The sequence below is a fragment of the Pleuronectes platessa genome, chromosome 6 (genome assembly GCF_947347685.1).
Source record: "Pleuronectes platessa chromosome 6, fPlePla1.1, whole genome shotgun sequence".
Taxonomy (NCBI): domain Eukaryota; kingdom Metazoa; phylum Chordata; class Actinopteri; order Pleuronectiformes; family Pleuronectidae; genus Pleuronectes; species Pleuronectes platessa.
The window spans coordinates 8,095,149-8,108,390 of record NC_070631.1 but is presented as its reverse complement, the minus strand read 5'-3'; the positions used below and the strand labels follow the sequence as shown (position 1 = coordinate 8,108,390).

At 43.0% G+C, this 13,242-nt stretch overlaps 1 protein-coding gene across 2 annotated transcripts in view; it reads right to left on the bottom strand.

Moving 5' to 3' along the window:
- LOC128442133 (protein bicaudal D homolog 2) overlaps nucleotides 1-11,205 on the bottom strand; it is a 43,714-nt gene extending 32,509 nt beyond the window's left edge. For both annotated transcript variants that reach the window (XM_053424400.1, XM_053424399.1), the window contains exon 1: nucleotides 10,657-11,205. In XM_053424400.1, the coding sequence (XP_053280375.1) occupies nucleotides 10,657-10,896 (240 nt within the window). In that variant the 5' untranslated portion in view covers nucleotides 10,897-11,205. The remainder of the gene's footprint in view (nucleotides 1-10,656) is intronic.
- Nucleotides 11,206-13,242: the final 2,037 nt, after the last annotated feature.

The following is a 13,242-nucleotide window of genomic DNA, read 5'->3' as shown; positions in this document are numbered from 1 at the left end:
AGCTTCCAAACTCAACCTTGGGTGCTCTGCAAACTGCAATAGAGTTTCCCTCTGACTTTAATCTATGAACTGGCATCCTGGGTTAGAGACGATCACAAGATGGAATCTGTTTATCCCTGAGTGTTTATTGTCTCTATAGTTCAGCTGCTTAATCTTTTCCAGACTACGGGTAAAAAAAAATAAAAAACTCAAGGGAAAGCAGAAACTCAATAGATTTGATATATGGCACCACCATATCTCCTCTGGGCCAGAGTCCGGGCTCTTTATCTTCGCTCATATCACATAACAGCTCCAGTTCTAGTCATTCAAAACCTCCATCATTTGCAATGCAAAGTTAGCCTTATCTGTCCGTCCCCCCTTCTGCCTGACACTCGGAGTCTGGATGAGATCTCCCAGGTCCACGCGCCCGCACCCCGGGGGAACTGCCGTCGTTATGGTAACGATGCCAATTACAGTGACGCGGCGGGAGTCAGCCAGTAAAGGCAGAGCGAACGGGTGCGAGTGACACAGATGGCTGTTTCAGAGCTGAGCCCAGCACAGCTTGCTCTCCTCCCTCTTTCTCTGGCAACGGTCCTCACCCGTGTCCTGTACATCTCCAGTGTCCAGGGATTTGTTTGTGTTGTCTGGAGTTTTGTTTTGTTTTAACTCGTTGCTAAAAACAAGAAGTGAATCTGACTCGATCTCCATTTAGTATAGATTTGGATATATAGTCTATGTATAGTATCGATTTCAGACAATTTCCCAAAGGACACTGCTCCCTGTGGAACCGGTGCATGTGTCCTCCACGGTTGAACAGCCTCAGATGACAGAGGAGGGGAGTTGGGACCAGACACACAAACACATGTGCATGCATTTGTGAACTTAGACTTAACACTTTGGGTGACATGATATGAGATTTTGGTGTAAAGATTATTGTGGGAGGAAATGGTTTCACGGTTTTCACGATTATCTTTACCATAGAAGGAAAAAGACACACAACAAGAAATAAATAGCTAATAATATCGTAGTATTATAACTATCAACTGTATCCAGTTAGTCACCTCATCAATAACCGTCTTTTAGATAAATGCTGTACGTTACACCCCAATGTGTTTCCCCCTCGTCATCATAAACTCATCCATTAGCGCTGAGACACATCTAATCAATCAGGATGAGGGATTGACAGGGTGAGGGTGGGAATGCAGAGCCTTTCTCCTGAGGTTTTCAATCTTAGGTGCCACTTCAAATACAACTATTTATCATTCCTGATCTACTCTCTGTCAATTCCTCTACCACTCCAGTGGAGAAAAAGGCTCCAATCTCTTCCATGTGCTGTCCCTCCCCAGTCCTATCTCTCTCAGTTCACCCTCCCAAACCCAGAGGACTGTCCCCTGGGCAGGTCCTGCCCGTGCTCCCAGACAGATGGGGACTAATGACCCCCCTCCCCCATTCACAATAATTAAAACCTGTATAAGATTGTTTGACCCTATCTCTACCACGGAGGTTAAGTCACGGGTCAGGGTGGGAAGCCTTCTATACGAGACCATGTCAACAATGAGGTTGCCTCACTACCACACATCTGTGTTCAAATAGAGTACTGAAGGTTAAATAAGAAAACAAGCCCTGTCTGAATATAGCACACATTGTTTGTCTTTTGTTGCTTAACAATGACTTTTTATTCTGTGCTCAATACAGCCCATGCTACTGCCCACATCTCCCTCAACCAACAGGATGTGTGGACAGTATAAAAGGAAGAATAATGGAAGAAAGTGAAAGCCAGAACACAATGCCCCGAAGGGAATATTGCACAAATATCAGCAAAACAGCCCTGTGTATACGATTCATATTTATACATTTATAGAGATATTATAAAAAGATTTCCATTTTACACTTTAAACTCATTAAGCTATTTAATAGACCAACCTCTGTTTTTCTTACATTTAAAGAGCGCAAGCTGGTTCCCACAGGAATCCCGTGCATTTCCCAGTTCCCCTCCCACCAAACCTCTCCCCCTTTCTATATCCCCATTTCTCAAGGACCCCTGAGAGACTGGCACACATCCAATTAAAACCCCTCCTCTCTTTGCGCCTCCTGAGCCCAAACTTTAATGTTGTTATCTCTGTACCACCAGCCCCCTGCCTGACTCTTGTATTTGGATCTCCCCTCCTTTTTTACCCCTTTTCTGTTCCAATTTCCTCACTCCGCTGTTCCATCATGCTTGAGGGTTTTAAAAGGTCGACCCAGGAACACTGCGACGGGGAGACCCAGGCCCAAAAGCCTACTTACAATAGGAGCCTGGGGAGGGAGGTGGAGAAGGATGGTGGCAGGGAGTGGGTATAGACTGTGGAGAGAATGCAGACATACTGCTGTTCTATCATTGCACCGTGGTGTTGAAGATAAAAAGGAACCCCCAGGGCTAAAGGACAACCCTTTGAAATTAGTTTTGCTAATGTTTGAAAAGATGGCCGTTTAAAGGCAGGAGATGCATTACAGAATCTGCCCTGTGGTCTAATTAATTTAGGTGAGGTGGGAGAAACCCCTCTGCCAGTCAGGGGATAATTGAGATGAGCAGACTATGTAGAATTTCAGAGGAACCAGAGATGGGTGTGGCAGAATGTACTCATGTAAACAGAGAACACTGCGCGGCTGCATCTCATCCCTGATCTCTTTATCTACTGCATCCAGCCAGGAAAATGCTCTGGAACAAACTACAGAGAAGAAGCTGCAGGACTAAACAAACTACTCTTTAGAGGGCGGATATGGGGTGTTTGTGTGTGTGTGTGTGTGTGTGTGTGTGTGTGTGTGTGTGTGTGTGATGGGGGTCGGGGATCCCACCATCTGTCCACTTATAGCTACCACAAGTTCATTTCTGCTTGTCATGTATGCTAATATATGTCACCCCCATCTTTTGTTGTGTTGATTTCAAGGGGACATCAAAAGGACAACAACATTTGTGTGTTTCTTATTCCTTACTGCGTGTATAGAGAGACTATGCTTACAGATTGCTGACAGGAAATTGCAAATCCACATTTTTAAAAAGCTTTCAAAGAAAATGATCATTAATAAAAAAAACTATAAAAACTACTGATTTTCAGAACAGTTCAATACATATATTGAAAACCAATAGACATGGAAAAAAATACTGATTGGGAAACTAAATAAAAGTTGAGTGCTACGCTAGGAGCTTCCACGAGGCTATTGAATGTATTTTTCTGTCTCTGTTGATGTGGTAACGCCTAGAGCACTGGGAAAGGAAATGCAGCACAATGATTGTTGAGGTTAGCACAGCAGGAAAGGCCAGGATATTCCTCTGATAATTTCTTTATTTTTAAGACTTCTTCCTTGTCTTCTGTTGTTAAACGCAGGTGACAGGGTGACTGGCCTTATAACCCTCATGTGATCACTTCCTCTGATCCATTAAAAGATATCCGGACTGAAACAGAGTCATATTTCATATACTTCCTCAGCCAGACTCCTCACAAGTAAACAGGAAGCAGAGCAGGAGGGGCAGAGGAGTTTGGTCCTGACTGATTTCAATAGAAGGAACAGGAAAGATATGATGTGGAGCCCTTATTGGTACTGTAAAGCAAAGACTAAGATATCAAAACATAAAGTCATAAGATAGGCCATTGAAATCACGTGAGGGTGTTGTAATGAACCGATCACGCTGCTTGGCTTCTGTTACAGAAAAGATAATAGGTGGACAATCTGATGCCGCCCACATACTTTAAAGATATACATACAGGGTTCAAAACCAACAGTCACTAACTTAGACTCTGCCCACATTCCACAACACAAATAAATGCTGACCTGAACTGAATAGTAGTTTATAGGCCTGCAGCTTACAAGGGCATGTGTTTCAGTATCCACCTCAAACGTGATGTAACAGGACGTCTCCAGTTACAAAAAGTCAATACAGACAGGTAGTATTACCTAAATCACCTAACACAAGGGCAAATGTGTTTTTCACCCACAATAAAAATGTCACAAAAAAAACACGACTTACAAGTCTAATCAATTAAATACACGAATAGAGCTGAACATAGTATATATGACCAGAAGCAGCCTATTTGTGGCGTTAAGTAAAATAAAGGGCTAGTTTAGGTTGTTAAGCTAATTGGACATGCAGAGTATGGACAAGTAGTCCATGTGTTTCTTGCACACACAATGGAAACCCAGGTGAGTGCACACAGGATTGTTTGTTGATAGATTTATATTAGTTTATAGTCGTAACCCAGTGTCAGAGCATGAAAATCGGAAGACTGGCCTCAGTGAACCATGTTTTACAGTCACTACTATGACCTCATCTCCTGCTTATAGCATGGGTCCCTGCCTGATCCAGCCCTAGTCTTCAGTAATTGGATTACACCACGAGAATCGTGACCCTGCTGGGCAGCCGTACCGCTTTCCTTACATGCCCTCTTGACTTCTGTGGACCTTTGATAGAAGTCTTTATATCGGGTAGTTCAAAGTTAATACACATTAACTATGGAATAAATGTACTAACAGCAGGCTTTGCAATGTGTGGAATAAAGTAATAATCAAAATAAAATGTTCCACTCAGTTGTTGTTCAACTGTGTTTGGGTTAGATTAACTGATAACTTCATCCATATTTACTGTGGCCAGAGGGCAGTGTCTCAGAGTGTGACCGGATGACGCACACAAAATTACACAAGAGAAAAACATTTCCATGAACACTAACAAAATTGTATTCTTCTTTTAACTGCTTGTGGACAAATTTGTGTGTTGTCTCAAGTCATGTAAACAGCCAATAAACTACATACCATGAGAGCTGAACGTGTTCTTTGCGACGTCACCTCCTGCCCAAGCAGGACTTAACAAAGGCATGATTCTTTTCATTTACACACACTGCACAAACACTCCACTCTTCAAACATGTCGTCATAAAACCACCCACTAATGCTTGAGAGTAAATGTGGTCTCTGCTCGAACTGTTGATTAATGCTGACGTCATTTTATTGTATTAGAGTGAAGGACAAAAGCTCCTAAAATCATTAGGGATTAGCAGTGGGTCACTAAACCTAAAACCAAATGGAATGATTCTTTCATTTACCATATGGTCGTCCCTCTGTGACACAGAAGGCTACACTAGTGGAGTTTGAGGAAACACCGGCTTGTCTGGACACTTAAAAAATTGGTTGAAATGTTATTTCAAAATTTTTGCACTGGTGATCTTGACAATAATTTGCACATTAGCATTTAGGCAGAGATTCTGCCAGGCCTGACAGCACTCACAATAGACACAACACAATAGAGTATGTTACTGGGACAGGCGATGGAGAAGAGGGCAGTTTTCCAAGACTGAAACACAACCTCTGTGCAGCATTACCCCAACATGGACCTACCTGTCTCCAGCAGTGGGCCTGATGAGTCTGGCTGGGCTTGGCAGACTCCCAGACCTCTGTAAGCCCTGTGCATAGTGGCTGGGATTCATCCTCTTACAACCCAGAGCGTAGAGGATTTGGGACTTTATTTAGTGCCATTTAGAACAGATTACCCCTTAACTGCAGTTTTGCCACACGACAAAATACATTAAGGATAAAAGAGCTCATTAGAAAAACCCAAACAATGCTTAAAGGTTTAGCAGATGCTGTCCAAATACAGGCAAAAGCATATCTGAAGAGACTGATAGAGTAACCTGGCTTGAATGAGGTATTTAAGGGAGGACTGGGAGTTTGGGGTACGTTATAAAAATGGCTGGAGTAAGTGACAAAAGTGAAAACAAAAAATTTGAAAGTGAGCAGCTGTTGATGAAACATGGCCCAGTTGTGGCCTGACTATATTTATGACTCCTAATACAAGCAGCCCGTATGGGTTTTGTGTCCTTGTATATTCTAGTGACGTCCAACCAGCATCCAATCCATTTAACACTACAGAGAGGGCTTACAGTCACACCAGATATCTTTGTTTAAGGACATTGGGATATATCCTTTAGTGATCTGCCATTTCAAAGGGGACAAAAGTGACCAATCCTTTCAAATGTAATCACAATGGGACACCTCTCTTTGTCATCCACTGTGTTCTGCTGGCGTTTAACCCTCTCTTCGTCTATGACACCCAAGACCTGTTAACCCCAGTGGACTCAACCACACAATGAGCCAGTTAGACGAGCACAGAGAACCCAGGTTTTACTGAGCTTAACAATATTTAGGGTTCTGATTGTCTGCTTGAATTCCACAACACAGTACACAGCTGCTGCTACACTGAGAGGAGAGATGGTGGGGAGGAATAGGGTCTGTGGGTGACTGAATGATGGTGTGGTGGCTTATGCTTGTCGACATGCAACAAGGACCCAAGAAGCTCTTGGCCATCGTGTAGGTGTCTGTAAAAGAAAGGCCCAGTAACCAGAGTCCTCACATTTTGTTTGTCTGATACTTATCCATTCTTTTACAGACTGTCTGTAAAAGTGAGAGTGCTCAGCAGTTCTGCTGTGAGCCTCCATACAGGTCTACAATATGCAGGAACAGGAACTTCCCTCAGGACCGCAATTACAGTCGTAGGTGTGGCTCGGGATGTCATTTGTGAGTGGCTTAACTTAAGAATATCAACAACCGCTGAGGAGACATGACCTCATGCTCTTCCACTGCTGTAATGTAGCATAATGTCATTATCTACAGTACGTAGTGAATGGAACTGTACTCTTCAGCCAGCATGATAGCAGGGGACAGTCCATACAGCTTCATTAGCAGCCAGGATGCTTCTATCAGTGAACTGATTGAGGAGTGAGCTGCTTTTTATGTAGAAATCCTGTATTGGCTTTTAGATATGATTGGACCTCAAATGATTTACCCGCCTTTCATAGACATAATATAATGTTGTTGATGTTTACTTTGAGTCGATTTGAAAACCTTAATTATACTGTGTAAACAATGTAGAAAGATGCATTTATTTTACATAAAAAAACGTTTTCTTTCTTATGTTGTTAAACGCAGGTGACAGTGGTGACTGGCCTTATAACCCTCATGTGATCACTTCCTCTGATCCATAAAAAGATATCCGGACTGATAACTTATTTCTTATTTGTGGTTGTTTAAAATTAAGTTTATGGTCACACTGTGAAATATCAACCCTCAATTACATTGCGTCATCATAGAGACATATTAGGAATCATTGCCAATTTGTTTTATATTCATATCAGCTGATATATCTGAAGGTTCTAGATAAATTAGATAGTGTGAGGGAAATCAAATAATAGTAACAATATAAAACCATGTGACTGGACATATTACATCTTAGCGGTGTTGGAGTCCAGTGTGGGAGAAATAATTACATCTGTATCAATAACCCGAGGGACAGAAGTCCATGTACACAAATTATTACTTGTGAGAATAATTTTGTGGCAGAACAACAATGATAAAGATAAGAAGAAGCAAAAGTGTGGGTGGAAGACACTGGCCCACATGTAGGAGTTGACCTTTGCTAAAGTGTGATGTCCAATTACCATGAACCAATGCATGGTTCCTTCCAGCAATTGTGGTTATATATACTATAATAGCGAGCTGTGTGTACACTCAGATATCAGCACCTGCTGAGGAAGCAGCACCGCAGTTCCAATTCAGGCCCATAGCCGTGAGGTTACTAAGCAACAGCAGAGCAAATTCCTCCATCTTCCAGCCTCAGGAGTAGCGTGTGTGCGGGGGGGTGTTACAGTGTGAACATTAGTGTCCTGTCCAAGGGGAAGTAAAAAGCTGAGGACTGGCCAAACTGAAAATTTGCTCAGCGTCATGATGATTTCTGATCGACTGTCTCGGTCCAAACTGAGACAAAAAGAGAGATATCTGGAGCATTTAAATCACTATGAATACATATAAATCAGTCTTTTCTTAATAAGAAAAGACTGATTTATATGTATTGTGTTGTGTTTGCACAAAGCTGAAAGGGAAAGGAGAGGTCTAGGGTCACTGGAGAGAATCCTGTGTTGAGCTACTCTGTAAATCTCACAGACAATCCACTCCGGTCTGTCTGAAAGAGAAGAGACATCCAAACATCGCTACCAATAGTGCAAATAGTAGCAGAGCACCTAAGGCAACACCACATTTGTTCCTGACCAGACAAATACGCTCTTTACCAACAGCTATAGTCAGAGTGGTTAGTTTGACCTGTCAACTCTAAATCACCCTAAAAAATAAATAAAACCCAGCGTGAGAAGCTGCGACACTTCTTGGATTGCCACTACCCACAATCCTCAGGTGAAGCAACGTCTCTGATTGGTGGAGCTGGCTGTTTCCATGGGAATGTTTTACCACAACGAAAATCATGTAAGCTACAATCAGATCGTTTAGCGTTGCATTATGTTTACCACAGAGCAACCGTGATTTGTCTTGTTAACATGGATTTTTTAAGAGATGAGGAAAAGAAAGTGTAAAGGGGCGAAAGTCAGTCAGGACATGTACGACAGTGTAGTGTGAATGAGTGCAAGCTTGTGGGTTTGCAGTGGTTCATGGGAAGTGTAGCACCTCTAATATTACAAATAGCTGGTCGGCTTGGTTTCAGACTTTAAACAATTTTATGGGGATTTTCTGAAACATCAATTGAGAAAATGAATGGGAAATTTACTTCTGGAGCCGGAGCCGCTCTAAAAGTGGATGACTGGTCAGTGATTCGCTCTGAAAGTTTTGATTTGGACTCGAAAGCCATCGCTCCTTCCAAGCTTTAACTTCAGACACTGTGGAGACAGTAGCTTATCTTGTGCTTATCTGTTCTCCGACACACAATACAGAGGAAGTGTAGGGGGGTTTCAGGAGGATGTGTGTGCATTGCTCTTGTGATAACATCACTTCTGCCCTTCGTTCAGAAGCTGCTGGGCTGAGAGGGGGGGGATGGGTAGAAAGATAAAGGACCATAGCTGTGGTCTTTCAAAAACATGAACATCTGATCAGTGATCTACAGCCAGCATAACCCAAGGCCAAATAAAGAACCCTGCCCCAGCTGAGAGCAAACAATCCAGTATATGACTCCCACAGATGGATGTTTGTGGTCCATTATGACACAGCGAGAAAGATCGGACAAAACACAAAGAGTCCAATGAGACTCACAATGGGAGCTCCTTTCATACAAACAACCATATTTAGAGAAAACGTCAATAATCTCCTCAAAATGTCCCTATTCACTTATTTGTTTGCAGCCTTGGTTACTTTTAAAACCGTTCCCGGTCTGATTCTTCTATTCAGAGCTTGTTTTCCGCTGTCATTCCTCTGTGGCAGAGCTTGGCCTGTTTGCCAAAAAAGAAATGCATGGGAATCAGAGCAGGAGTTGCTGAGACAGCCCCGAGAACTCCTCCTTTCTTCAACAGCAACCATTAGAGAGAGAGAGAGAAGGCTGCTGGAAAACAAGACAGGAAGAGGAGGGAGATGCCAAGAGCTGAAACTCTCTGTGTTTTTGTCTCTCCCCTGAAATGCACCAAAAAACACACCAAGGGAGTGATGAGCAGCTTTCTGGCATGCCAAGAAGGGCTTTACCACCAAGTCAGCTCCGTCAGCTGTTGGTTGCCTCACACAGGAGGAATCCATTTGTCAAAGGAAGGATGTGAGCAACCGTGAACGAGCCGGTGTCAGAGAATCAGTGGCCACGGCCGTTTGTGCAACTCTCTGCCTCACGTCACTCTGAAGCCACACTTTCATACAGGACACTGACAAACTAAGGAAGGAAAATTGGACCCAGTGTGATATGAGAGGGGGGGGGGGAGAGTGAGTCAGACCCCTGTTAGGAAAAACAGACACGTCCTTTATCCGACTCCGCCGGCCCAACTTGAACCGTCACTCTCAACATTCTTTCCATTCCCACGGGGTCGCAACTCGTCTGGTTTCCTCTGCAACTCATCTGCTCCTCTGCTCTGAGCGGGAAGGTTCAAAAATTCAAACCTGCTCCCGCCCCCCCCCCCACCCTCCTCCCTCACACTAAACTAGTACGGCCTGTTCGCAGAGGAGCGCCTGTCGGAGCTGAAAGACAAGATATTATCTGATGTCCTTATAAAACTTCTGCTTTTAAAAGACAGCGGAACATATATATATATATATATATATATATATATATATATATATATATATATATATATATATATTTTCAAAAGTCCAAATCTGCAAGTAGGACAGATTTAAACACAAAAACACAGATTCCTATAAAAGAGTCAGATTTGAATGTCCCATACTGAACATGCGCAGCAAAGAGTTTTAGAAAACCCCCCTCTAAAATTTTTTTATTTATGTGCAGGTGGCAGATCTACTTGTGATTTAGACATTATAGAGCAGTGGGGGGAGGACTGGAGGAAACACAGCAGACCTAGACTCACTCTGAGTCAGACAGGAATGTCCTATCTTGAAGAAGGAGCTACATTAATAAATAAAGGTGGCAGTGGAATGAGGGGATACCCTGCGTGAAGAGAGGGGGGGGGGGGGGGGGGGGGGGGGAGCAGCACCCCCTCCTCATCCTGCAGTGAATGACCTTGTAGGATGAGGGGCACCTCTGCTGCTTTATGACTGATGCCTGTCAAATATCCCTGTCATTGAAGTGATGAGAGAATACAAATAAACTGAAGTATTTACTGCAGCAATTAGGTAGACACCCAGAAAACGGACATAGGGAACATGGCTGATGTGTCAGAACTGTGTATTATGATTTGGTAATATGATCGATGAGTGATATCCCGTGTCTGCTGACCTCTTTCAGCTGGTCCAGCTCCTGCCTCACGGCCTCGTACTCCGTCTCCAGGTCGTCGTGCTGCTGCTTGAGCTGCTGCTTCTCCTCCAGCACCGCCAGCCCGTACTCCGCCGCCTGGATCTTCTCGTTCGTGGTCTCGCTCAGCTCCCGGGCGAGGCGCTCGATCTCGGCGCGCATCCACTCCGGCCGGGCGTCCGGCAGCAGCATCTTGTCGGGGTATCCACGCTCCTCCACGGACATGGTCGGTAACCGGCGAAGGTGTGAGGTGGGGGGGAGGCGAGGCGAGGGATGCTGGGGCGTCTTCGAGCGGCGTAACCTTGAAGGAGGAGGCGGCTGCTCAGATTCGTCGGTATTTGAACTGCATGATTGTTACGCCTGCGTATCTCGTGGCCGCTCCGGTTTCTTTGGTCATGTGGGGAGGAGTGAGGGTTCGATTCTCCGACGGGGGGAGCTCGCCGTCGTGTCTTCTATCAGAGCTCCATCGCTGAGGTCCCGCGGCAGCTTCTCCTCTCCCCGGCTTGTCGGAGCGATAGAGCCGCAGAGCACCAGCACGCAGATCGAGCCCCGCAGACAGGAAGTCACACATCCGGGTTTAGAGTTTCAGAATAAAAGGCTGGCCGGCGTCAGGCCTTGAGTAGTGGTGTTTATTCTGTACTGTTGATATATTGAAATGATCATATTTATCGTAAAGAAATAATGCTTAGACTTAGTTATTGTGTTGGTTAGATAGTTATCTAGCTACTTAGTTAGTTAGTTGGTTAAGATTTATATCAGGCTTCACGTATAAATAAATGTGTGATAACATATATGATCGATAATCGATTACTCCTCATAAGATTAGATAAACCAATCCGTTATCCATACCACAAGTGAGAAATTGGCCATGTTGCAATATTATTGGTGATACTCAATAAATTGAAAGACATTGGCTAAAGTAATATAAGTTAGCATGCACTATAACACCAAGAAAATATACAGTCTGAGCTAAATATATAGTGCAACACTCATTTCTATTTTATTATAATATGTATTAAACAGACAATGGCAAATGTGTGTGTCTATGTGTTAACATATTTCAAAATCTATCAGAACACGTGTCTTTTATTTTGAAGGCACATCTGCTCATATCCGGTAGTTTTATGCTACGGACACCGGCTCGTTTGAAACAGCTGAACGTTCCTACGCAACCAGCTGGGGCTGCTCCTACCGAGCCGCAGTGCTTCATGGGAAATGTAGTGTAGTGGTACCGGCAGGATAGGTAGTGTCAGCCAGCGACGCCACTAAATTAACTCATTTCCCATCAGGCTTTGCTTCTTTGCTTATGTGGAGCCCGGAAGTCTCTCTCCAAACCGCTGGTTGTCATAGAAATAGATCAAACTGACAGGTCGGTCAGCAGCGGCCACGCGAATCTCTGCCGCCCCCTGTTGGAATAAACATGAATTCATGTTTTCTGTTACTGCAAACAATCGAGAAAAACTGTATTTTTCACACAGAAGAGGATTTATGACACTGTCGGATTTATATCTTTCTTCAAAATTAACATTACAAAATTAGGTGAACCGCTAATATTATCACATGTTTGGTTTTTATTTAAAAGATTAGATAAAAGTTATGGAAAAACTATTTTGTAAAAAAATAGAATAGATTGTTTTAAAGGCCACTACTCCCTAACATTATAATTTAAAAATAATGTAAATACAATTTGCATCATCCTGACCAACTAAAGCATAAAAATGCTGCATATACTTAAATGCATTCATGCATTAGTTTATTATTGACACTGAAAGTTCATTAAGTTGAGAATACTCTTACTTGCACTCAGATAAGTTTTTGAATGCAATACTTTTACTTGTAAAGGGGTATTTTATACTGTGGTATTACTCGTTTTGCCTTCCTGACTATACCCGTGACACAGAGCTTGTTTCCTCATAGCTGTCTGGTGACTGAATTTCACTGATAGGGAAGATAACTATTATTTTGATGGTTACAAATGAGTGTGGACTCACCTTACAGATTAAATCTAGAGCATCACATTACTGCAGAGATCACACCACACGTTTCTTACAAAGATACAAGTTTTTCTCACTTGTGCCGATGAAGACCGGTGCAAACTGTTTTTAGTTCTTACCTGTTCCCTTCACATTTGACTCAAATGTGCAGATGTTACTGCCAGAGTCTGTTCTTATCTGTCCGGCTCATGTTTCTATCTTTGTGTTTGAATCAGGCTGAGTGCAACATTTTTCTGACTGTAAATTCAAATGAAAACTATCTTCCCAGTCTTACATTAATACTAATGCTATTAAAACATCATTATAGCTAAAAATGAATATTCAAACATTGTGATTTCTCTGTTCTATATGTGTTTTATCAAATGCCTGTACTCTTGATATACTTTTATCTCTACACTCCGTATTCGTCATGGTAAAACAACTAGTGAGACATGCCTTAAAATTCCCAAGCCTCGGATTTACTCAGGGCCTTATCTCGTCCAACATACACAACACGTCCTGCACTCAGCTCAGTAGGTTCATGATGACAGAGACTTTTTGTCCCTGTTCCTCTGATACTTGTTATCACGATGCTGAT